The 26,875-nt window shown below is 47.8% G+C and overlaps 1 protein-coding gene and 1 pseudogene across 3 annotated transcripts in view; both read left to right on the forward strand.

The window, feature by feature from the left end:
* The first annotated feature begins 4,198 nt into the window (after positions 1–4,198).
* The window catches only part of HCK (HCK proto-oncogene, Src family tyrosine kinase), a 45,220-nt gene continuing 22,543 nt past the window's right edge, over positions 4,199–26,875 (forward strand). For 2 of the 3 annotated variants that reach the window (XM_006154734.3, XM_006154735.3), the window contains exons 1-2: positions 4,199–4,521; positions 24,435–24,555. In XM_006154734.3, the coding sequence (XP_006154796.1) occupies positions 24,436–24,555 (120 nt within the window). In that variant the 5' untranslated portion in view covers positions 4,199–4,521; position 24,435. The remainder of the gene's footprint in view (positions 4,522–24,434; positions 24,556–26,875) is intronic. The other variant, XM_027774276.1, reaches the window with a different exon arrangement.
* Positions 6,548–22,736, forward strand: LOC102468204 (interferon-induced transmembrane protein 1 pseudogene; annotated as a pseudogene).

Here is a 26,875-nt window from a genome sequence, read left to right on the forward strand (position 1 = left end):
CGCTAGAATCAACTTATTCACCATCATCATCTTCTTCATCTTCCTCTTCTTCCTCATCTTCCGCCTCCTCCTTCTTTTGCTCTTGTCAGCCTTGACAACTCCCTTTTTTGCTGCATCAGACTTTCCTTTAGCTCAGTATGCAGCAATATCCTTTTCGTATTTTTCCTTCAGCTTAGCAGCCTTCTTTTCATAAGGCTGTTTAGCATCTGCAGCAGTGTTATTCCACATCTCTCCCAATTTCTTTGCAACATCACCAATGGATAGGCCAGGATGTTCTCCTTTGATTTTTGGGCGATATTCAGAACAGAACAAGAAAAAGGCTGAAGGAGGCCTCTTGGGTGCATTGGGATCCTTGAACTTCTTTTTTGTTTCCCCTTTAGGAGGGATATAGGTTTTCATTTCTCTTTCATAATGAGCCTTGTCCGCCTTTCCATATCTTCAAACTTTCCTTTCTCTTTAGCAGACATGGTCTTCCAGCTCTCTGAGCACTTCTTAGAAAACTCTGGGAAGTTGACTGAAGCATCTGGGTGCTTCTACTTGTGCCCCTCCCGGCAAGTTTGCACAAAGAATGCATATGATGACATTTTGCCTCTCGGCTTCTTAGGATCTCCTTTGCCCATGTTTAGTTATCTTTCCCCCGCGAGGCAGAGAGTCGCCCAGTGCCCGTCTGGCTCTCACTTGCCCCAGCACTGTCTCTATGGAGCTCAATGAACTTACAGATGATGATATTGAGGCTCGGAGAGATGGCTTGGTTTGTACATCACCCATGTGGTAAATGGCAGTGTCAGGATTTGAACTCTAATCTGACTCCAAAGATGTGGCATTTAGAACCACTTGTTGTCAGCTACATTCCCTATGACAGTGAATGAATGAATGAATGAACAAAATGCATGCTACTCCAAAGACTGGGAAAGCAACATTTTAGAATAAAATTTATAAGTATATCAAGGTTTTTTGGTGTAAATATTAGTTAGATGGGAATTTTTCTTTAATTAAAAAGAATGCAATAACAAATGTTGGTAAGGATGTGGAACAACTGAAAAGCACACTGTGAATGCTGGTGGGAATACGAAATGGTAAAACTGCTTGGAAAACCAATTTTGCTGTTTATTATAAAATCAAACATGCTTAGGACCAGCAGTTAGCATAATGGCTATGTCGCTGGACTCCCATGTAGTCGACTGCAGTTCGAGTCCCGGACCTGGTGGCTTAAAACTCACACTGGGTGCATGTGTGTGCGTGCCCAAGATCCCGAGAGGAGAATGGAGGAGAAGGGATTGCGGTGTGGCCATCCCCCCTGGGGGGTGATTTCTTGCTTTCTGTCTCTCTGTCTCTCTCTGTCTGTCTGATGAGCGCACATGCCCTATAGCAAAAACCTCTCCAAAAAAAAAAAAAAAGCTTGCTCTATGACCTTTCAATTTCAGTGCCAAGGATTTACACAAGAGAAATAAAAATAAGCTCACACAAATACTTGTACATGAATATTAAATAGTTTTAATTACATAACCCAAACTAAAAACAGATCATCAAAAATTCATGGGAAATGAGTGTTAGGAAAAAAAAGGATGGATTTCTTTTTTTTGCACCAAAATAAACTCATACTTTAATTCCATTTTTCTTTCTTCTTTCTTTCCTTCTTTTAATTTTTAAATATTTATTTATTTATTGCTATACGGTGTGTGTGCTCACTGGAGAGGAGAGAGACAGTGAGAAGGAAAATGAAAAATTACCCCCTCAGGGAAGACGGCCACACCACAATCCCTTCTTGCCCATTCTCTTCCTGGGATTTTGGACACCCAGCACATACACCTGATGTGATTTATAAGCCACCAGTTTCAGGATTTGAACCATGATCGCCCATGTGGGAATCTAGTGCCTTAACAACCACGCCACCTACTGGTCTCAAAAGTGTGTGTGTGTGTGTGTGTGTGCACTTATATACAACGTATCAGAGTAGTGACATTGTCTTTCTCATTTATGATTCCGCCCCTCGCACACACTGGGATATTTGGCCATGTCTGGAGACACTTTTGGCTGTTTTACTGGGGAGGGTGCTACTGGCATCTTATAGGGAGAACCCAATGCTATTAAACAGCCTAGCCTATCGTGCGCAAGAAGCCCACCGCAGCAAAGAATGATGTGACCCAAATGTCAGTAGTGAATAGGGAGAAACCAATGCTATTAAACAGCCTATCGTGCGCAAGAAGCCCACCGCAACAAAGAATGATGTGACCCAAATGTCAGTAGTGCCCAGGACGAGAAGCCCTGCATACCCCAGCCCCAGAACAGTGTCCAGCAGTATGCTGAATGCATGAGTGCATACCTGAATGAATGAACGAGCAACGGTGGTGGCCTGGACTGGCCGGCAGCAGTGGGAATGGAGAGGTACCACAGGATGCCTGTATCTTTTGGAGTTATGCTGCACAGAATTTAGGGTGACAGGCTTTATCTTTTCTTTTTTCTTTTTTTGGAGAGGTTTTTGCTTTACGGTACGTGCGCTCACCAGAAAGGCAGCAAGAGACAGAGCGACAGAAAGCGAGAAATCACCCCCCGGGGGAATGGCCATGCCGCAGTACCTTCTCCTCCATTCTCTTCTCGGGATCTTGGGCACGCACACACACATGACCAGCGTGAGCTTAAGCTGCCGGGTCCGGGACTCGAACTGCGGTCGACTACATGGGAGTCCAGCGACATAGCCATTACGCTAACTGCTGGTCCCAACACTCTTTATCTTTTCAAAGGGTGGATATGCTCTGCCTTTGCATGGTGGTTTTATCCATCTGGGGCCTCGGTCATCTTCCAGCTTGACTTCTTGACCCCCCCTCGACTTGGGAAGTCCTTTGAGCAGCCTGGAAGCCAGCCTGGAAGCCTGCCCAGAATGAGCCAGGGTGTTTCTGCAGGCATGAAACTTTGCATGGTGTTTGAATAGTGCTGGGCCTGTTTATGGACAGGAAAAGCCACTGACCACAGGAGGCTTGGGTCATAGGGGCAGGGCTGGGGCCAGAAGGAGGGATAGGAACGGAGAGAAAAATGGATCCAAAAGCTTGGGCAGGGGTTTGGCAGGGTGGTATGAATGTGTTGGGGAGGGGGTTAAAATCCCCGTGAGAGGGATGACCATGAGGTAAAAACTTTCTGGGGCAAGGTTAGTATCTTTGAAGACAGGGGTTTAGAATTCTTCGATAGCTGAGGATTAGAATCCCTGTAGGGCAGGGTTGGAATCTTTGGACACGTGGATTAGAACCCAGAGAATTAAAATGGAGAAGGGGGAGATGGTGGTAGTGAGGTTGGGGTCACCCAGGAGCAGTATTAGAAGTCTCTGGGGTTAGGATTATAAACCTTGAAACCTTTAAGCCCTTTATAAAGGATTCCTTTGTAGAGGGGTTAAAATCCGTTGTAAAGGGGTTAAAATCCTTTGTAAAGGGGTTGAATCCTTTGTAAAGGGGTTAAAATCCTTCAGTTGGCTAGGTTAGAATCGTGAGCGGCAAGATTAGGTTTAAAAAAACCCTTCATGTGTGAGGTTAAAGATCCTTTGGGGAGGGAACCAGCAGTTAGCGTAATGGCTATATCGCTGGACTCCCACGTTGCCGACCGCGGTTCGCGTCCCGGCCCGGTGGCTTAAAACTCACGCTGGGCGCGTGTGCGTACGTGCCCAAGATCCTGAGAGGAGAATGAAGGAGAAGGGATTGCGGCGTGACTATCCCTCCTGGGGGGTGATTTCTCACTTTCTGTCTCTATGTCTCTCTCTCTCTCTGTCTGGCGAGCCCACGCGCCCTATAGCGAAAATCTCTCCACGGGGACAGGTCTGGATTGTGGGACAGGTCTGGATTGTAGGAGGAGGGCACCAGTGTTGGGGTTCTTAGGCCCGCGGTTCGAATCCCTGGGGGCGGGGTTTAGAGTCCTTGAAGACTTGATTAGAAGGCTGGACCAAAATACGTTGGAGAAGCAATTAGGATCTTGGGAGGAAGGGGTGGGAGTAAGCTTCTTTGGCGGACAGGTTAGAATCCTTGGGGACTGAGTTAGTATCCTTCGGGGGATGAGGTTAGCAGGGTTAGAGGGCTCCAGTGTGTGACGTTAAAAATATATATATTTGGCGGTAGCTTTAGGACCACTGGGGACAGAGGACGGAGGTTGTGACTTTCGGGGAGCCGGTTGCCATCCCCGGGGTGGGGTTAGAATCTTCAGGGGCGGTGTTAGGTCACTTCGGGGCGGGGTTCGCGTCGTTCCGGGCGCGGTTAAGGAGGCCAGATGGCCTGCGGGCGCCACCGAGTCCCTGGTTCCAGCCCAGGCTCGCTGCCGAGGCTCAGATGCGAGCGGCAGGGGACCGGGACCATTCCGCAAGAGAAGAACCGGAGAAGACCCGCGGCCCCAAAGCCGCTGGCGACGTCTCTCCAGCCTTGAGTTCCCCAAAGTCAGCCCCTCTTCTAGGCACGGGTGCCCCGGGACCCCGGGGGCTGCTGAGCTGGGGGGGCGTCCGAGCTGCGAGGATCCGGGCTGCCCGCGAGACGAGGAGCGGGCGCCCAGGTGAGTGCCACGGACTGGGGCGGGGACGGCCGGCCGGGGTGGAGGAGCGGGCCGTGGACAGCGCTGACTGGGGGCAGCCCGGGGCGCCGACAGGGAGAAGGGGACGTTGAGGAGGGCGCGGAGAGTCTGTGGCCTGGGGTCGACCCAGAGCAGAGGTGCTCAGGGGAAGGGCAGAACAGCCTCCGTCCAGGCGCGAACCTAGGACAGCCCGACAGTGGGAAAGCGAGGCTGGCAGTGACTGTACGCTCTAGCTGTCTTTTCTGGGTCGTCCAGGTTCCCCCTTCTGAAAAAAAGAGAAGGAAGGGATGGGGCTTCACGCAGCCCGGGAGGGGAAGGCCCTCGCGGTTCCCGGTGGGGGCGGGTGACTGGTCACGCCAGGTTGGCCGCGGGCATGGGGAAAAGGGCAGCTGGGCAGAGGCGTGACCTGCCAGCCACACCCAGGCGGGGCTGCAGCTGGTCGCCTCGGGGCTCTTCCTCCTCCTTCCGCCCTGGGCCCACCTCCTGCAGGTCCAGGTCAAACCCAAAAACCTCCTTGGACAGAGACCACGGAATGCCTTCCTCTGCTCTGGGAGGCCTTGGGCAAGTCACTCTTAGAATTCTGTAAAATGGGGGACCAGCAGTTAGCGTAATGGCTATGTCGCTGGATTCCCATGTAGCCAACCACGGGTCCAGTCCCAAACCTGGTGGCTTAAACTCACGCCGGGCGCGTGTGCATGCATGCCCAAGATCCCCAGAGGAGAATGGAGGAGAAGGAATTGCAGCATGGCCATCCCCCTGGGGGGTATTTCTCGCTTTCTGTCTCTCTGTCTCTCTCTGTCTATCTGGTGAGTGCACGCGCCCTAGAGCAAAAAAGCCTCTCAAAAAAAAAATTCTGTAAAATGGGGCTGTTGAGTCTCCGTGTGAGAGGTGATCTGTGTGGGGGTCAGTTCAGTGTGTGGTTAGGTGAGGGGCTTCTGGAGAAAATGTGCCTGCGGACTTTGGGCAGGGGCTTTGGCTTCTCTGTAGGATGGGGGTGGTAATACCCCCTGGTCCGGTTCATCTGAAGACTGACTTGAGTACAGAAGGAACGCTGGGAGAGTCTTGCCCGCTGGTATTTCGGTGCAATACTTGTTCAATATTGCCCTAGCTGTTACGGTCTGGCCTGGTGGTTCTCAGCTCCAACCTTCACCAGCATCACCAGGAAGGCTTGGTAAAAGAGAATACTGGGCTCTAACCTCAGAATTTCTTTTCTCCCTTTTTTTTTTTTGGATTTTTGTCACAGGGCGAGTGCACTCCCTGGAGAGAGGCAGAGAGAGAGAGGGAAAGCGAGAAATCACCCCCATAGCTATGCCACAATCACTTTTCCTCCATTGTCCTGTCAGGATTTTGGACACGTTCGCACACATACCTGGCATGTTTTGCAAGCTGCCGGGTCCGGGACTGCAACTGTGGAGTCAACCATGTGGGATCCAGCACCTTAACCACCACACCACTTGATGGCCCCTATCTAACCCCAGAGTTTCTGATTCCAGAGGTCTGGTGCCAAACCCTGAGAATATGCCAGGTGATGTTGATGTGGCTGGTCCAGGGACCTCACTGAGAATCCCAGGCGTAACTCATAGCTGGCACAGAGACCTCAGTAGATATCCATTTTGGGGGGGAGGAGATGGAGGCCAGGACGTTAAAATACAGAAAAGTGAAGAGAACGATATATTAATCATCTCGGGTATCCAAAACCCAGAACTAACAAATGGTATCATTTTGTCATGTTTGCTTCAGATTTTTAAAAAATGAATTTAGTAAAATTTACAGACAGAATTGGAATCTCTCCATCTTGAATATCTCTCAGTCCTGTTTCTCTCTGTCTCCAGAGGCAGCCACTGTCATGTCTTTCCAGTCAATGCCTTTATAAACTTATTGCCTACGCATACGTGTAAATGTTACATAGATTGTCTTCTGTGTGTGTGTGTGTGTGTTTCAAGGTTTAAATAGACTTTATTGTTATAAGGGGACCCTACCGAGCAGGGCCAATATACGTGGTCCCAGGATGTCGCCACGGAGACATCGAGAGGTCATGGTTGCAGAAGAGGTGACTGGAATTGAAGGACATGATCCAGGGGAAGCCAGTCAGGATTTAAAGATCTACGTAAAGGCTAACGGTGACTCTTACAATTCCCCCTCCCCCTTTCAATTAAGTTGTCCGGATTTATGCAGGAAACAGAGGTCTAATTCATCTCTCTAACTGCTCTGGTGTAGCCCAGCAGTTGACCACCCTTCATGATTGCTCATTTCCCTGTTGATGGACACTTAGGTTGCTCCCAAGTATTCACTACAACAAACAGAAGGGCTGGGACCACCCTGGACATGTGACTCTGGGCACATGTGCGAGTATTTCTTGGAGGTGTCTCAAGAGACTGGATGACTCCTCAGAGGGGCATCTAGTCACCCCCTCTTTTGTGTAAGAGGAGTACTGAGGCCCAGCAGGGTCACCCAGAGAGTCTGGGGGCAGAGAAGAGATTAGAATCCAGCTCTGTTGACCTCTACGCTCTCTCTAGGCCCACGGTCGTTCTCTCAGACCTCATGTTTTCGGCTGCAAGGCACTTCATCCACCTGGTCACTGTGCCTTGCATTTAGCAGGTGCTCAAAAAATGGAAGTATGAGTTTTTGGTGGTGGGGAAGATAACAAACATGTTGCATGGGATTATGTAGTCTTTCTATGTGCTTTCTAGATCACATAATTAGTACTGTGATGCGTACACAATTTTTATCCTACTTACTTGCTTTTGCATTACATTGTAAGCACTTTTTCCATGTCATTAAAACATCTTAAGATTTTGGGGATGAGCAGATGGTGAGGCAGTCATATCGCTGGACTCCCACATGACTGACTGCAGTTTGAGTCCTGGACCTGGTGGCTTGAAACTCATGCTGGGCATATGTATGTGCATGCCCAAGATCCCAGAAGGAGTAGGGATTGCAGCATAGCCATCCCCACAGGGGGATGATTTCTCACTTTTCCTCTCACTCTCTCTGTCTTTCTCTCTCTCCAGCAAGCACACATGCCCTAAGGCAAAAATCCTAAAATTATCGATGGCTGCATAATATTTCATTTTTTTGGATGCACTGTGAAGGTTGAACTTTTCTAGCATAGCACTCTTATGTAGTTTGTAATTTAAAAAAAATTTTTGATTGCCAGAGGGCATGAGCCCACCAGAGAGAGACAGAGAGAAACAGAGAAAGCAGCCCCCCCCCCCAGGGTGCAGTCCTGCCCCTCCTTTTCTCCATCCTGTTGAGACTTTGGACACACACACATCCAAACATATGCCACTGGCTCTGGGACTCCAACCACAGTCCACCATGTGGGATCTGGCTCTCTTAACCACTAAGCTATGGGGTAAGCCCCAAAATGTTTTTTAATTGAGGTGAAATTCACATAACTTTATACAACTCATTATTTAAAGTGAAAAATTCAGTGGTATTTGGACCACCATCTATCTCTATACAGCTGCAGGACAGTTCACCCCTCCAAAGGGAAATCTTATACCCATTAAGCAGGTACTTCCATGCCCCTCTTGCCCCAGTCCCTGGAAACTACTCATCTCCTTTCTGTCTCTATGGATTAATGAATTCTGGATATTTCCTATCAGTGGAATCATACAGTATGTGGCCTTTTGTGTCTGGCTTCTTTCACTTAACGTAGTCTTTTCAAGGTTCGTCCATGAGGTGACAGTACCAGCACTTCACTTCTTCTTGGCTAAATAGTATTCCATTGTGTGGCCACACTGCAATGTGCCCATTCATCCACAGATGGAAATTTCGGTTGCTTCTACCTTTTGACTATTGTGACTTGTACTGTGAAGAGCGTGCATGGGCACGTGTTTGTTTGAGGGCCTGTTTTCAGTTCCCTTGGGCATCTACCTAGAAGTGGAATTGCTGGGTCATGTGGCAATTCTGTTTAACTTTTTGAGGAATTGAGGAACTGTTTTCCACCGTTTTACATTCCCACCAACAATGCTCAAGGGTTCCATTTTTCTCTGATACTTCCTATTTTCATATTATTTTATTAGTGGCCATCCTAGTGGGTGTGGAAAGCATGAATCTTCTATTGTTGTTGTCGTTTTGCTATAGGGTGTGAGAGAGACAGAGAGAGAAAGCGAGAATTCACCCCCCCGCCCCGGGAAGATGGCCACACCACAATCCTTTCTCCTCCACTCTCCTCTTGGGATTTTGGGCATGCACATACATGTGCCCAGTGTGATTTTCAGGCACTTGAGTCTGGGATCAAAACCACAGTTGGTCATGTGGGATCCAGCCCCTTAATCTCCATGCTATCTGCTGGCCTAAAAGCATGATTTTTTTTGGGGGGGGAGAGATTTTTTGCTATAGGGAACGTCCACTCACTGGACACTGGAGAGACAGAAAGCGAGAAATCACCCCCTCCCCCAGGGGAGATGGCTATGCCACAGTCCCTTTTCCTCCACTCTCCTTTTGGGATTTTGCATACATATGCACATGTGCCTGGTGTGAGTTTTAAGCTGCCAGGTTCAGGACTCGAATCACAGTCAACTAAGTGGGAGTCCAGTGATGTAACCATTACACTGAGTCCAGATGTAACCATTATACCATCTGCTGGTCCTGAAAGCATGAATCTTAATATCATTTCACCCAGCCTGCTGTCTAGGGGGCCCTTGCCCCAGCAGGTGAGGAGAAGAGTGTCTGCATTCATGGGATTGACCAGAGCTTGGACTTTAAATTCTTCTAGAAAGTAGGTTCCACAAGTGCCCAACTGTGTCTTAATGCCTGGCACCTGGCGTGTAGTAGGGCCTAAACATATATTGAATGGATGAATGTAACGAATGTTGAAAAACCTCTCCTCTCCCTTGGCTGATATGTTTCTGGCCACAGGTATAGTTAAGTTGTCGCTCACCCCCTCCACACACACACACGCACACACACACACAAACACACAAACACACACACAGAATGATTTGTCCCAGGGCTGCCAGCTCTTCTACTTTTTTAGGAGAAGGCAGAAATCCAGATTTACATGCACTTTCTTTAAATGTGAATGACCAATTAAAAAGAATCACTCTTTGAGTCTCAGTTTCCTCACCTGAAAAAATGGGGATAAGGATACTACTACTCTATCATTCATGCAGGACAATTTCTTTTATGTTAACACACACAGACACACAAAATCACAAAATAGCACTCCATAGTTTGGGCGACTATATATATATATGTCTTAGTTTGAGTTTCCCTAGAAGCAGACCCTATACTAGGTTTAAGATGCAAATAGTTTATTTGGGAGCTGATTTCAGAAACCCTGGAAGGACAGCAAGGAATTAAGACTGAGAAGGCAGCCAAAAAAGGTGTGTCCTCCGGCCGATCACCACTATGGGCCCCTGGCAGTCGATCCCACTGGAAAGCTCTGGAGCCAGCTTAAGGGTTGAGGGGACTGGGATATTTGTCCATCTGCTCCTGTCAATCATTGGTTGAAGACGGCTTCTGTGCTCATCATATTCTAAAGGTTTGGCAAGTCCAGCTCGCCATGCTTATGGGCAGAGCAGGCCCCAGTCACTGCAGAGAAGTCTCTCAGGCAGAGATGCAGGTGCTGGCAGTTTGAAGGCCAGTCAGAGTGTTCTGAACTGGTAAAGGATGGAGTGACGGGGCGGGGCACAGGCGGCATCTGTTCCGGTATACATGCACAGAAATGCAGAGCCCACACATGAGCAGAGGCTGTCTGGACTGGAGCGGGTGGGGTAGGAGATAGCCTTAAAAGGCTTGTAAAAAAAGTGATGTATCTATAATACTTTTTTTTTTTTTAAGATTTTTTCCTTTAGTTTTCTTTTATTTATTATTTATTTATTTATTTAAAATTTGACTAGAGAGGGACTGAGTGAGGGAGGAGAGAGAGAGAGAGAAAGTGAGAAAGCAAGCCACCAGGTCCAGGACTCAAACTGTAGTCAGCCAGGTAGGAGCCCAGCACCCCTAACTACCACGCCACCTGCCAGCCCCTATCTGTAATGTTTTAACGTTTAAGAAAACGAATGTACTCGTATTTTGCTTCGTGGTGATTTATCTGCAATATTTTATTACTTGAAAATCTTCTTGTAAGAGATAGCACCCCAGAGGGGTCTGGATGCTGCAATCCATCCCCAGATTCAGTCAGCCCTGGATTATGGACACTGGCATGCCTGGTGGACTCAGGAAGGTTTTTGGACTTGAACCTGGTACCTTCCCTTGAAGGCCAGCCTCACAGAGCGTTGCATTTTACCCCTGGCACCACCATCAGGCCTCACAATGTTTAGGAAGAAGGATGTCCTGATGCTTACATAGGTGAAGATAGAAAATTTTAAAAATAATAATTAAAAAAAAAAACAGCAAAACACATACCCTTCAAAAAGAAAAGAAAATGGGGCCTGGAGCTCTGTGAACTCATTTTGGCTTTGAGGAGTCCATGTGTGGAGGCTGAATCTGGGGGCAGCTGACTGAGGCGCATCATGGCAGTGCATGGTGAAAGGTTGTTCCCAGAGTGAAGTGGTCACCAGGTTCAATCTGAAGGGGACAACCTCGCTCAGCTCCAGCCAAGGAAAGACTTTGCTCCTCTCCAAACAGAAACGAATGCAGCCCCGCTCGGTTTAAACATTCACTCATAGCTATTGTTCAGGTGGGAAATCTCAGGCTCCAGGAAGCTGAAGGGGGCTTCATTTGAGTATTTATTTAATTGACTGAGTGCATGCGGTGTCCTGGTTTTACACAGTAGGGATGTAACAGTGAAGGAAACAAAGCCCTTACCCTCATGTGCCTCACATTCTGGTGGGGAGACAGGTAATAAATAAATCAACGAGAACATACTCAGTGCGTTAGTTCAGGCCCTTTGAGAGGCAGGCTCCCATAGGATGAAGTGTGCCAAGAACGTGACTGTGGTGAGAAAGTGAGAGAGGCTGGGAGAGCCATCGGGTCGCAAGGCCCATCTGACCCCTCACAAGGAAGGAAAGGAAGAAGGGGAGAGTGGAATTACTGTAGACTGGAGTGCAATTATTTTAAAACATATTTATTTATTCCATGAAAGAGACAGACAGCACCTCTGACAGGATCTGCCCCCAACCTCAGCCAACACCAGATCACAACACATGTACCTGGATCTCCGGACACAAACCTGGAACCTTCCCTTGTGGGTCAACCATCACGTTTTACTGTCTGGCCCTCTCACATGCTGTCCTAAGGAAGGCTGCTGAGCAGGCCTCAGCCGGTCTCCTGTCTGGGGTCCCCTAGACACGAGCATGCCTCAGTATCCCTGCCGCACTCAGTCATTGGCTGGGGGCAGCCCACGAGGACAGTGAGGGACTTCACAGCACAGCAGGGGGCCTAGTCCCCAGTCTCGCTCTCTGCATTTGGAGATCTGCAAGATGCGTCCTCATGCTGCCTCAGTTAGAGGTGGTTCGAGCCATGAAATGTAGAGTTTGGAAGGGGGCAGAAAGTGCTGGGATGTGGTGGCCAGCAGGTGGAACGGTGGTTATGGCACTGAACTCCCACATAGTGAGATCGTGGTTTTTGAGTCCCAGACCCAGTGGCTTGAAAATCATACCAGGCACGTGTGTGTGCATGTCCAAAATCCCAGGAGGAGAATGGAGGAGAAGGGATTATGATAGGGCTATCTCCCCTGGGAGATGGTTTTTTTCACTTTCCTTCTCTTTCTCTCTCTCTCTCTCTCTCTCTGACAAGCACACACATCCTATGGCAAAAACCTTAAAAATTAATTAAATAATTAAAAAATTTAAAAAAGAAAGTGATGGGACTTGCAATAGTCCCTGACTTACATAAAAAACAAAGTATATTAGTGGTATTAGTTGCTCTCTATTCATGGTAGAGCACAAGCATTTGAGAGAGAAAGATTAGCAGCTTCCACAGAGACTGGCCAAGCTACAATCCTCTTCCCCTTGACTTCCAGCCTGTCACATCCTGGCCAGGTGCCAATTCCCTAAGTCCGGTGTGTTTCAGGGTGACCAGGCCAGGATTCAAGCCACAGTAGCCATATGGGATGTGGCTTCTAATGAGTAGTACGTTACCACTGTGCCTTGGAGCCAGCCTCAACTTACATTTAAACATTTTTTTCAATTTTATTTATTCATTCATTTATTTCATTTTGACCAGAGAGAGATACACAGAGAGAGAAAGGGAAAATGAGAAAGCAAGCCACCAGCTCTGAGACTCAAACCGTGGTCAGCCATGTGGGAATGTCCAGCGCCTTAACCACCATGCCACCTGCTAACTCCTGAACTTATATTTTAAAAGGCTCACTTATTTGTAAGTAGCAGAGTGGGGATTCAAACCTAGCTCTGTGTAATTTCAAATCCCATCTATTTTTCAGACTGCCATGCCCTTTACCTATCTTAGAGATAAAATTATTCCAAGGAAGTTTATAGTGTCCTGAACCTCTAAAATTGACCAAAATGATCTCAGAGTAGCCTTCAATATGCTAAGATTTATTTTATTTTATTTTTAATGAAAGAATGAAGGTATAGGAAAGAGAGTGAGGAGGTTACTCATGACAGGGTCTCCCCATATCATGATCCTTCCTGCCCCGGCTCCTAACCAGCCAGGACCAAAGGCAGGTGCCACCATAGCAGGCCTGCCCAAGCTGGGCTGGGAACTGAACCCTCTCACACAGCCCCCACCGTCAGGCAGCAGTGCCCTCCTGCTCAAGCCATGGCAGGAACTACTAAAGTACAGTTTGAATGAGCCGTTGTAACACAGGCTTCTCAGAGCCACTCCTCGGCTGAGCAGGCATGTGACCAAAGGCCCTGAGTTCCTCGGGGGCAGGCCCAGCACTGCCCTCTCTGAGCCGTTACCCCCCCACACTCCACCCCCATGTAATGAAGACCTTGATCTCACCAGTCCTGTCCTGGTTACAAAATCAAAGTTCTGAGCTCTACCAGAAAGAAGCTGGGGCTCAGAGAATGGGAGAGATGAGGAGTCAGGGGTGACCTCCAAATGTCCACTAGGGACAACAGTCACTTGGGGACAGGGATGGTCCATTCAGAAGACACTTAGAGAACTTGAAGAGAGCTGCAAAGCTTCACACCCTCGGAAATTGCTCAGGGAATTGGCCCCTGTTGGGTGAAGACCTCGCCCCCAACCCCCATGACTGAGCTATTCCCGGAAGGGACAGTTCCTCTAACTGGACGGTCTTGAGCCCTGGGCCCCTGGAGGTATGCCTTCATGAGCTTCCTGTTTGGGTTCCTCATTCTCCCCTTCCCCTTGATCGTCTTTAAGGCTGACTCCAGTGGATAACGTGAGGCAGAAGTACTAGGTGCCGATTCTTCCTGCTATGGACCAGCAGGAGGATCCTCTCTTCTGTGGGCCTCTATTTTCCCATATGAAAAATGGACTCATAATTCGGGTCTGCTGACTTCAGTTAAGAATGGTGAGGCCTATAAAGAGTAGAACAGCAGAGCCAGCCTATGCAGTAGTGGTTAAAGCAACTAGATCCCACACGTCTGACCATGCAGTTCAAGTCCCAAACCCAGTGGCTTAAAAAACATGCCGGGCACATGTGCATGCATGTCCCAAATTCTGAAACGGTGGAGAAATGGAGAAGGGATTAATATTGTTGCTCAATATTGACCATCCCCCATGGGAGGTGCAGTCTCACTCCCCCCCCACCTCATTCTCTCTCTCTCTCCAGTGAGTGCACTCACCTTCTGACAAGATAAATAAATAAATAAATAAATAGTAGAACACTAGGGCCATATAGCAGCTCTGCAGCAAAATGTGACTCCCTGTAAGTCACTCCCCATGTGGAAAGGTTCATAGTTCAGGTCCAGAGACCTCTGTGAGACACTGGGTGCAGGTTTGCCCATGATCTGGGGCTGAGTAAGGGCTGGGCATGGATTAAAGTGTTAAGACTCTGTTTGGGGGTGTTCACTCTCTCAGAAAAAATAAAAATAAATTTAAAAAAAAAAAGCAAGAGTAGAATATAGTACATTCACTTTACAAATGCTTATGGAGGGCCTATTATATGCCAGGTACTTTTTAGGTATGGCTTCCGTGCCATTAGCTTAATGGGATCCATATCCCACTCATCCTCACTCACACTAATGGTCTAGTACATCTTAACTTCTCTTCTGTCCAAACCTCATAGCAGACTAGCAGATGGCATAATGGTTACGTCTCTGGACTCCCACATAGTCAACCACGGTTGAGTCCTGGACCCAGCGACTTAAAACTGACTCTGGGTACGTGTGCATGTATGCCCCAAATCCTGAGAAAATGGAAGAGAAGGGATTTCAGAGTGGCCATCCCTGCTGGGGGAATGCTTTCTCGCTTTCTGTCTCTCTGTCTCTTTCTGTCTCTCTGGTGAGTGCACGTCCTTATAGCAAAAATCTCTCTTAAAAAAAGTTAGAAAAAAAAATTTTTTTTAATTCTGATATCAGGGAATTCTTTGCCATAACCCATTTACACTTGAGTATGAATTGGCAATCCCTTGTAAGAATTTCCTCTAACTGGGCAGCATTCTTTGATGTTTAAGGGAACAGAAATCCAACAGAAATCAAACTGGCTCCAGCAGAAGAGGAAGGGTACTGGCAAGTTTGTGAGCTGTCAGCTTCAGTCGGGGCTGGATCCACCCTTGGAGTCTGCATTTCCCTATTTCCTGGCTTTGCCTTGCTCTTGCAAATCTCTTTTCCAGCCAGAAGTCAAAAGCTGACTCTCATTGGCCACAGGGGTGGAGTCACACTCCCACCCCTGCTTCTATTTCGGCAATGTTGATTGTCTAGACATGGTTATAGACCCATGCCTACACCCAGGGGTCGGAGTCAGCTCCACCCCATGGCATGTATTAAGACAGGGGGAGGTGGTTTCCAAAGCAAGATTGGGGAGCTGTGGATAGGAGGACACCGTGCAGGAAAGAACACCTGTTCCTTTCAGAAGATGTCTCATCCAACTTCTCACTTTACAACCGAAGGCCCAGAGAGAGGTTGAGACGTGCCTAAAGTCACACAGCTTGCGGCAGAGATGGGACCAGAATCCAAACTGCACACCCTCAGCCCTTTCAGGTCTCTGCTTGAACATAAAAGTTCCTAGAAAATCATCTTCAGTCTGCTCCACAGATGCTCGGGATGGCCCCAGCTTCTCCCCATTGGGCTTGACCTAGAGAAGGTCCCCACAGCCAGCATGATGAACAGTGACTGTGGGAAGCAGCCAGGGCAAGCTGGCCTTTCTCATTTCCCTCCCACACAGTGCCCGCAGAACCCAAAGTGCAAGTTTCAGGTTCCTAGAGCTGACAGTGACCTGAGGAAGTGTCTTTGTTGGGGGTCAGCAGTTATGAGCTGGCGAGGGGCCAAGCTGGTGGCTTCTGCTCTCAGAGCTTGATTTGAACTGCGTTAGGCAAGAAGCGTGTGCATGTGGGGGTTTTAAAAAAGTCTTTCACATCCCTTGTGGCACAGGACCTCAGGCTAAGCCTGAGACTCAAGTGTCTTCTATTTAACAGGAAAGAAAAGGAGACCTAGAGAGGGACAGTGACTTGCCCAGTGTCACATAGCCAGTCAGTGGCAGACCCAGGATCCAAACCTGAGTATTCTGACTCCTAAGTTCAGCTTTTGTTCCACACTACATTGCTGGGTCTCACATTTTAGTGTGCATAAGGGTCTCCTGCAGAATGTTTGTTTAAAGATTTTTGCAGTAGGACATGTGTGCTTGCCAGAGATTCAGAGAGAGGAAAAGTGTAAAATCTTCCCTAGGGAGGGTAACCATGCCACAATCCCTGCTCCATTTTCCTCTCAGGATATTGGGCACACATGCACACGCACTTGGTGTGATTTTCAAGCCACCAGGTCCAGGATTCAAACCTTGGTCGTCTACACATGAGTCCAGTGCTGTAACCACTATACCAGCTGCTGGTTCCCCTGTAGAATTTTTTAAAATGCAGATTTTGGGCCCTCACTCCCAGAGACTGATTTATTCAATCCAGAGTATGGCCTAGAAATAGAAAGAATGAGGGGCTGGTAGGTGGCATGGTGGTTGAGGTGCTGGACTCCTACATGGCTGACCATGGTTCAAGTCCCAGACCCGGCGGCTTGCTTCCTCACCCTCTTTTTCTCTCTGTCTGTCTCTCTGGTCAAAATTGAAGGGTAATGATAATAAATAAAATTAAAAATAAATAAATCTTTTTAAAAAAGAAATATAAAGAATCAGTGAGGACTATTTGGGTGCACACGGCAAAGATCTAACTCAAAATAGCTTAGACAAAATTGAGAGAATTTATTTGCTCATGAACCAGAAGAACCCTGGAATTTAAAGCTTCAGAAATAGCTGGATCCAGGTGTTCAAACAAAGTTTCAGAGACCCCTTTGTCTCCACCCTTCAGCTCTGTTGTTCTCTTGAATTCCATTGGCTTCCTTTTAAGCAGTCTTCATGATGTCAGGGTGATCCTGAGAGCTCTAGACTTCTGCATCTCAACAAGTCTTAGAGAAAGACGTTTTTTTCCCCAGTGAAATCTCAGGGCAAACTATGGCCCGGCAAAGATCACATACATGCCTATTGCTGAATCAATCACTGTAGCCAGGGGACATGAAATTCTCTGACGGGTCAGACCTGTATTGAGTTGCCAATCTCTGAAGGTAGAATTATCCCCACTAGACCTCATGCACTGAATAGGAAAATGATAGTTCCCCCAAAGAAAATCCAGGTGCTGTTATCACAAGAGGGGAGGATGCTGAGGAGTCAGAAACAAAAGATGTTTGCTAAGCCAGTGCTTATCAAACAGAATGCACACACAGGGAAGCTAGGGACCTCGTTAAAATCTAGGTCTGATCTGGGAACTGGGGCCTGAGATTCTGCCTTTTTACCCAGTTAATATTGTTCATTCTCGTGAGTCTCGAAGTGCTTTCTATGTGATTAATTACTTAGCTATTTTAATTGGCCAGGGAGTGCATGCAGTTGTCAGAGACAGGCGTAAAGGGAGAGGGAGAGAGCACCGCCCATACCACCCAGTGGAGCATGGTCACACCACAACCCCTTCTCCTCTGTTTCTCCATCCTGTCAGAATTTGGGGCATGCAGGCACATGCACCTGGTGTATTTTTCAAGCTGCAGGTTTAGAACGCGAACCACACAGTTGACCATGTGGGATCTGGCTCCCTTAACCACTAAACCACAGAGCCAATCTTAATTTAGTATTTTTAATTTCATCAAGTTCTTTTTGGGAGTTAGTTCTTGGAAAATGATTGGCTTTTCCCAAATCATTATCTATTCAGAGCTTTCCTGTTTTGCAAACCCTAACTCCTTATCCTTCCTGCTGCTCAATTAATGTAAACAGGTTGCTTTTTCTACAATTAACATGGACATATATTTTCATTTTACAAAAATGGTTAATATGCGGTTCGAGTCCCAGACCTGGTGGCTTGCTTTCTCACTTTCTCCCTCTCTGTCCCTCTCTGGTCAAATTAAAACAATCAAACAAACAAACAAACAAATAAATAAATAAATAAAGTTAAATAATTCTTATAAAAAAATTGTTATTATGATTTTGCAGTTTACCTTTTCCTTTTTTTTTGGAGAGGTTTTTGCTATAGGGTGCGTGCACTTGCCAGAAAGACAGAGAGAGACAGAAAGACAGAAAGCGAGAAATCACCCCCCAGGGGGCATGGCCACGCCACAATCCCTTCTCCTCCATTCTCCTCTCAGGATCTTGGACACACACGCACACGCGCCCGGCGTGAGTTTAAGCCGCTGGTCCAGGCCTCAAGCCACGGTTGACTACGTGGGAGTCCAACAACATAGCCATTACGCTAACTGCTGGCCCCTGCAGTTTACCTTTTCTGCTCAGGGAGTATTTTAGCAGACTCTGCCTGGCCCTAATTTGCCACCCCTTAATAGTTTCTTTTCTTTTTTTTTCCCTTTTTTTTTATTGTGTAAAATACATATTACATAAAATTTACCATGTTAACTATTTTTCCCCCCACAGGAAGATTTTTGTTATAGGGTGTGTGCTCTCGCCAGAGAGACAGAGAGAGACAGAAAGCAAGAAATCACCCCACAGGGACGATGGCCATGCCACAATCCCTTCTCCTCCATTCTCCTCTTGAGATCTTGGGCAGAACGCACACACACACGCCCAACGTGAGTTTTAAGCCACCAGGTCTGGGATTCAAACTGTTGTCAACTTCGTGGAAGTCCAGCAATGAAACCATTACACCATCTGTTAGTCCCCATCTTAACTATTTTCATGATTACAGTTTGCGACGTCAGCAGGTGGCATGGTGGTTAAGGCATTGGATTCCCACATGGTCGATGGTTTGGGTTCCAGTCCCAAATTCAGAAGCTTGAAAATCATGCTGGGCATGTGTGCATGCATTTCCAAAATCCCAGGAGGAGAATGGAAGAGAAGGGATTGCAGCGTGGCTATCCTCTCTGGGGGGTGATTTCTCACTTTCCCTCTCACTGTCTCTGTCTCCCTCTGGCAAGCACATGTGCCCTATGGCAAAAATCTCTAAAAAAAAAAAAAGTCTACAGTTGGCTGGTATTAAACATACTCATACTGCTGTGCAGCTGTCACCACCATCCATCTCCATTACTGTTTCATCTTGTAAAACTGAAACTCTAAACCCATTCATCAGTAACTCTCCATTCGCCCCATCCTCGGCTCCCAACAACCACCATTCTTTCTGCTTCTTCGCATAAGGCTTTGGAATGTAGACATAGTTCTCTTGGTTTAGGGGAATGGTCACCTTTTACTCAAATTTGACTCCTGCTGCTATATCCCTTTTAAAAAGTCACACTTTATTGTGCAAAAGTGAAACTAATGAGAATTCCCTATGAAGTTAACTTCCCCAGCGTCTGTGAGCTGTGGATCAAAGGGTTTGCACACTGTGCTTACTTTACGCTCCAGGGATGTGCCACATTTGCTAGTGAACAGAAGTGGTTACAATCAGTGTTTCTGCAGTGCTTGCTGCGTGTGGGCAATTCTACATTTGGCAACGCCGTACTCACCACCACCTAGTGAAAGAGAATCCCCAGCATCCTCTCTCGGGGGTGGGCTTGGATTGTGGATGAACATGAGGCCTTCAGAGGCCATCCTGCAAGTCCCTTAGGCCCTTCTGAATGTGTAAATTGACTATACGGGGATGCAAATTCCAATACTAGCAGTTGCAGATCAGTAGCTGCTCAGAGAGGTGAAGGAAGCTACCCGCCATCACACAGCAAGCTCTTCACAGAACACACTTTTGTTGATCAAAATATGTAAAATGTGATCTCATTTTATATGACACAAAACCACCCAAGATGCTGCTTAATTTCCCAGAACTGTAATATATGTTTATCACAAATCAGAGATGCCAGTTTCCGTTTGAAATGCATGCAAGGACATTATAAAACAGTGATTACTTGTGATCATTTTTCAAATGAATGATCCAGTCCTTCAGGAATTGGAATGTGTCCCTTCCTTACTTTATTCACAAAAGGCAAATGAAGCAAAAAATGCTCACGTCTTGAAGTGGTAAATTGTACCCACATCCCACTGGGACAGACAAATTCTTATAAATAAAAGGATTTTTTCTTTCTTTTTTTAAAAAGTAACTCCTCTAAGCCTAGGAATTTGGTTTCTTTTTTCTTCTGAAACCGCAAACACGTGTTTATTTTAACAAGATGAGTACAGCTGGATGCTAACTATTTCTGAAGAAAATTGCAATCGTGTAGCTAGGAGGAAAATAATCACTTCCTTATGTGGCTGCTTACACTTTACCTTCCCAGGAAACATATGTGTGTGCTTTGAGAAAGGAAATATTTCTAAATGTTTTTACAGTTAAGTTTTTACTCTAATCAGATCAAGGTGTTTTTTTTTTTTTCTAAAAAAGTGTTTTTGATCGTTTAATTTTATTTATTATTATTTTTAATTTGCTATCGGGCATATGCGCTCACCAGAGAGAGAAATTGAGAAAGCAAGCAAGCAAACCACCAGGTCCAGGACTCAAGCTGAGGTCGGCCATATGGGAGTCCAGCACCTTAAACATCACGCCACCTGCTGGCCCCAAATATGTGTTTTAGGTGTCTTTTAGCAAATCCAGAAACTGGACGGTGGCACAACGATAGCACAGCACTCTGCACGGCTGCCTACAGAGGAAGGCTCTGGGTTTGCCTCTGAAGTCCTCCCTGAATATGCCCGGTGGGCATGCCCGTAATCCAGGGTGGCTGGGACTGCAGGCGGATCGGATGCACAGAGTTCACATTCTCATCCTTTCTCTCTTACTCATGGACGAAGGAGGTAAATAGACCTAAATTTTTTTTTTTTTTATTGCCAGAGGGTTTGTGTGCTCACCAAGGAGAGACACAGAGGCAGAGAGAGGGGGGAGAGGGAGAAAGCACCCCCTGCTGGAGCATGGTCAGGCTGCAATCCCTTCTCTATTTTTCTGTCTGGATTTTGCCATGTACACACATGTGCACTGCATGTTTTTCAAGCCATCAGGGTCAGGATTCAAACCACAGTTGGCCAGATAGAATCTGGCTCTCTTAACCATCAGACCATGAGGCCAGTCCCTTAAAAATAAATACGTTTTAAATAAATCCGACAGCAAAATCTGTTAGCTCTGCCCCACCAAGATGTGTCCGAAATCTGTCCACTTCTTACTGCTCCAGAGCCAGCGCCCAAGCCAGGCCACCATCGTCTCATGGCTGAATGGCTGCAGCCATCTCCGTGCAGAGACCCTGTGCTGCTCCTGGAGACCCCTACTTCACCCAGCACTAAGGGGATCGTTTAAAGCCCAGAATGAATCCCATCATTCTCCTGCTGACAATCTTCCATGGTTTTCCATCATCCCTAGAATCAAATCCAAATCCTCACTGGCCCTTCCAGATGTGGTAGCCTCGTCATGTACCGTCAGCCCCCTGCCCACAGACTCCAGCCACACTGACTCCTTTCAGTGTCTCGTTGTCACTGAGCCTCAGGGCCTTTGCACTTGTTCCCTCCAGAGGACGACTCCGCCAGCACAGTGCCATGTGACTGGCTCCTCGGTGCTATGCAGACCTCACATCCGATATCACCTTCTCAGCGAGGCCGTCCCCAAGTGCTCTCTCTAAAAAGGCCCTTCTAGCTGTTCGCTTTAATGTTCTCTTTCACTGCCTTCACATTTTCACGAAGTAAACTCGTCATGTTATTTATGGTCTGTCTCCCAGTCATCTCCAGGCAAGCTTCATAAAGCCAAGAACTTGCTTGTGCCCAGTAAATGAATGAATGAATGAATGACCAAATAAATCTGTGAGAGAAAAAGAGACAGAGACAAAGAGATAGCCAGAGAAAGAGGAGAAAGAAGAAAAGGAAGAGAATGAGAAGAAAAAAAAAAAAAAAGGAGGGAGGCAGAAGGAAACAAGGAAGGAATTACAAGCCATTTATAAAAGAATACCAGGGCAACTGGCCTCATAGAGCAGAGGTGAAACCCTGTGAATTGGGAGCTGGAACCCACATGGTTGACTACAGTTCAAATCCTGACTCTGATGGCTTAAAAAAATATCTGTGTGGGAAACAACTTTTAGAGCAGCAGCCCGCCTTGCCATCAGAGCCGTGTGCGCCATGAACCACGCACAGCAGCCCGCCTCGCCATCAGAGCCGGTGTGCGCCATGAACCACGCTTCCCAAACCTTCTTCACTCGCGCCAGCGCCGGCTCTCCCCCAAACTCCAGGAAGAGCAGGAGGTGTCTGCGCTGGGGGCGCTCCCGCCCGCACGCCAGCGCCGGCTCTCCCCCAAACTCAAAGAAGAGCACGAGGTGTCTGCGCTGGGGGCGCTCCCGCCCGCGGCTCCCATGGCGCCCACCGTGATGAACATACGCAGCGAGACCTCGGTGGCCGACCACGTGGGCTGGTCCCTGTTCAACACGGTCTTCATGAACTACTGCTGCCTGGGCTTCATCGCCTTCGCCTATTCTATGAAGTCTAAGGGACAGGAAGATGGTGGGCGACGTGATCGGGGCCCAGAACTATGCCTCTACCGCCAAGTGCCTGAACATCTGCGCGCTGGTCATCGGCATCGTTCTGACCGTCATGTTCATCATCCTTTGCACCGCGGCTCCAGTAATAATTGCAGATATGATTCAGCTGGTGAAAGAGTCTTTCCAACGCTCGTAGTTGATGGCCATGGCCTACAGCCATGTCCACCACCACTGCTGGCCTGTCCCCGGGGCCTTCGGGCCTGCCCCTTGCTTTTATACAGCCGTTTCTACTCACTCTGACTACAGTGGGATTCAATAAAGTGCACATGTTTGTTAAAAAAAAAAAAAAAATCTGTGTGTGTGCATGCTTGCCCCAAGTCCTGAAAGGGTGGGAAAATGGAGGAAAAATTATCATGGTGTGACTATGCCCCATTGGGGGGGTTCTCTCTCTCATGAGTGGCGCATGTGCCCTACGGCTTTTAAAAATACATAATAGGGACCAGGAGATGGCATAATGGACTCCCATGTAGTCAACAGCTGTTCAAGTCCTAGACCCGGCGGCTTAAAACTCACACCGGGTACGTGTGTATGCGTGCCCAAAATCCCCAGAGGAAAATGGAGGAGAAGGAATTGTGGCATGGGCATCCCCCTGGGGGGGTGATTTCTCACTTTCTGTCTCTTTGTCTCTCTCCCTGTCTCTTGAGCGAATGCACGTACCCATAACAAAAATCTCTCCAAATAAATGAATAAATAAACAAAACAAAACACAGGATACAGGAATACGGTGCCCTATTAGTCAGCTAGATTGCTTAAGCCAAGTCATAGGACTTCATATGTATCTTTTAATATAAAATAGCCATGTTTTTGTTTTTGTTTTTTGTTTTTTGGATAAGAGATTTTTGTTATAAAGCGTGTGCGTTCACTGGAGAGACAGAAAGATAGAAAGTGAGAAATCATCCCCCAGAGGGTTTGGCCATGCTGCAATCCCATTTCCTCCCCTTTCTTCTTGGGATTTGGGCATGCGTTTTAAGCCTCTGGGTCCAGGACTCGAACTACGGTTAGCTACGTAGGAGTCCATCAATATAACCATTGCGTCATCTACTGGTGCCTAGTCATTTATTTTTTTAAGTTTTTTCTTTAAAGAATTCTTTATTGGGGCTGACAGGTGGTGTGGTAGTTAAAGGCACTGGACTCCCACATGGTTCAAGTCCTGGACCTGGCAGCTTTCTTTCTCACTTTCCCTCTATCTCTCTCTGTCTCTTACCGGTCAAGTTAAACAATAATAAATAAAATAAAATAAAATAATTCTTTAAACAATTATTTTTTAAAGTATTGATTTAATTTTATTTATTATTACTACAATTTTTCTAAATTTGCCATAGGACACATGTATTCAGCAGGGAGAGAGAAAGTGAGAAAGCAAGATGCCAGGTCCGGGGCCAAGCTATGGTTGGCCATGTGGGAGTCCAGCGCCCCAACCCCACACCACCTGCTGGCCCTAAAACGGCAATTTCAGTAGTACAGCTTTATGCTGCTGTTTGCTCTGAGCCTGACACCACTGAGTATTTCCCCGCCCACATGTTTTTTCATCTTTCCAACACCCTGCAGGCAGGCTTTACTATTATCCCCAATTTGTTCATGAGGAACAGCGACTGGGGGTGGAGGGGTAAAGTGACAGTGAGGTTCTGGTGGAGTGGAGGGGCTGGGGTCAGCTCAGGCCTTCCGACTGGGAGCCGCAGCAGGCAACCCTTCCCCTCTCTGCTCCACGGCTCTGCCTGCTGCATCTCTGCCCTGCTCCTCCTGACTTACTTTCTCCACACACCGGAATTGGGGCCAGAGACCTCAGTCCAGGCCAGCCCCTTGCAGGCGTGGCGTGGGAAACCAGAGGTGGCAAGGTAGAGTGGGCTCTGGGCCAAGGGAGTTGAGGAGGGGAGGGGAGTGGGAGCCATTGGGACAGGGGCCGGCCTGTGAGGGGCTTTGGGCACCTGGGCTCACTTCTTCTGTCTGCCGTAGGATGGGATGCGTGAAGTCCAAGTTCCTCCGGGGCGGAGGCAAGAACTCCACAAAAGATGAGTCAGGCACCAACCCGCACGGCCCAGTGTACGTGCCAGATCCCACTTCCTCACTCAAGCCGGTGAGTAGGGAGTGGCCTGCCTGAGTGGCTGGCGGGAGGCGTCCCCCGGGTGGCAGGCAGCCGGGGAGGGGGGAGTGCCCTGCCTGAGTGGCTGCCGGAAGCTGTCCCAGTGTTGCCAGTCAGCTGCTGTCTCCAGGCTGGGCAGGGTGCATTGGGATGAAACGGAGCTGACTAGCCATCTGCAGTGCCCAGTGCTCCACGATGCATCTCCAGGGGAAGGAAGTCACCCCTCTTTGTAGGGAGCGCAGGCCTTGGCCCATCAGCCTGGACTCCACCCACCAGGGCTGAGCGTGCATGGTGAAAGCAATGCTGGGAGCGATGTGACCAGCCTAGTAATCATAGCAGTTGAAGCAGGACAGTGGTGGTCACATCCGCATGGTAGGGAAACAGGGCAGCACCGGCATTGTGGCGCTAACAGCCGTAGCTGGGGTCTAGCCACCACAGCCGCCCAGGACAATACCAAGAGCAGGCACTAGGAGAAGCAGCAGTACTAGCCCCGTGTCTACGGGCTTGTCCTACAGAGCTGCCTGGAAGCCAAGCACTATTCTAAGCACTTTACAGTTAACATTTTGAAGAATTACTTTATTCATTTCACTGCATTTGTTATGATTCTTTTTTAATTTGACCAGAGACAGACAGACAGAGAAAGGAAAAATGAGAAAGCAAGCCTTCAGGTCCAGGACTCGAACTGTGATTGGTCATGTGGGAGTCTAGCACCTTAACCACCATACTACCTGCCACCCCTACAATGAACTTTAATCCTCACAATAAACCTGTTGTAAGAAATATTTTTTGTTATACCCATTTTACAGATGAGGCACAGAGATTAAACGACTTGCCTAAACCTGCATGGTTAGGGGCAGATCCGGGAGTCAAACTCCAGCAGTGCAGGCTGCAAAGCCCCAGCGGTAGGATCAGGAGTAAGAGGCAGGTGCCGAAGGGGAGGGCAGTGACAGTAACAGTGGTGGGCACAGGAGCAGTGCTAGTTCGTGATGGAAATTATGGAGCAGCCAGAGAAGCAGCACTGCTAGAAATGGTTGGAACGGTCCCGAGAGCAGTGACAGTAATGACAGTGGTGGTGACCATGCTAGTACAGTAAGGGTGACAACAGTACTAACGGATGCAGCAGGGACAGTTGTCGTCATTGTTAGCTGTTTTCTGAACATCTGCTATATTCCAGCACTGGAGTGAGATGCTTCTTTTTATTTACTTATTTATTTTTTTAAGCCTTTTAAAAATGTTGCTGTAAGGCACATATGATCGCTGGAGGGATGGAGAGAAAGAAAGAATGATAAAGCACCCCCAGGGGGGATGGCCACACCACAATCTCCTCCCCTCCATCCTTCTCACAAGATTTTGGACATGAATGCATGCATGCACGCCCAGCATGTTTTTCAAGACGCTGGGTCCAGGACTCGAGCTGCACAGTTGGCTGTGTGGGATCCAGCCCCCTTAACCACCACGCCACAGGCCCATGTCATTAGTCTTCTCCAAAAGCTGTGCTTTGCAGCCAGGCGGAACTAAGGCTCTAAGAGGTTAAGTGGCTCCCCGTCACACAGCTGGAAGGAGTAGAGCCAGGTCTATCTAACTCCAAACCTGGAGGTCTCTCCACTCTGTGCCCCTTTAGTCTAACCTCTGATCTGAAGTTGTCTAGGAAGCTCAGCCTCTTCTCAATGCCCTCCAAAGTGGGAATACACCCCTCCTTGGGGCAGCTCCTTAGAAAGTTCTTCTTTATATTGAAGAGGTGCTTGTTACCCCATAACCTTTACACTTTGATCCCACACTTCCCCTTTACTTAGCTCTGCCCCAAACACATCCACTCCCTTTGCCTCACGACAGCCTAGATAGAAAACAAAGCTCTTACCCCAGCCCAGCCTCTCCTTCCAAGTCATCTTTCAAAAGACATGGCTTCCCGGCATCTCTCCATCCTGCTTGCCCTTCTTCAGGCCTGATGCCTAGAACAAGGCTAATTCTGAATATAAGAGAATAATGGAATAGTCACCTCCTTATCTCTGACCCTTGACCTCTATTAATACAGCCTGAAATTACACAGACTTCTCACACTGGTCATGCCCTGAGCCAACTGCAGACTATAAGCCCTAAATCACTCCTAAATCTGCCCTTCTCTTAACCTGTGTGGCCCTGGGCCCTATCTATGCTGAAGGCTCTAGATTTTCAGGTTCTATGAGGCTCTGGCTTGTTATCAGCAGAAGGCAAAAGGTTTCTCCCATCAGTTTCTGACATCCTTTATGAGCATCAGATGGAGAGGATGCAGTGATCACCTATCCCCTGTTCCCCTCCAGCAGGGCAGTGGTTCAGC

The sequence above is a fragment of the Tupaia chinensis genome, unplaced genomic scaffold (genome assembly GCF_000334495.1).
Source record: "Tupaia chinensis unplaced genomic scaffold, TupChi_1.0 Scaffold000418_1, whole genome shotgun sequence".
Taxonomy (NCBI): Eukaryota; Metazoa; Chordata; class Mammalia; order Scandentia; family Tupaiidae; genus Tupaia; species Tupaia belangeri.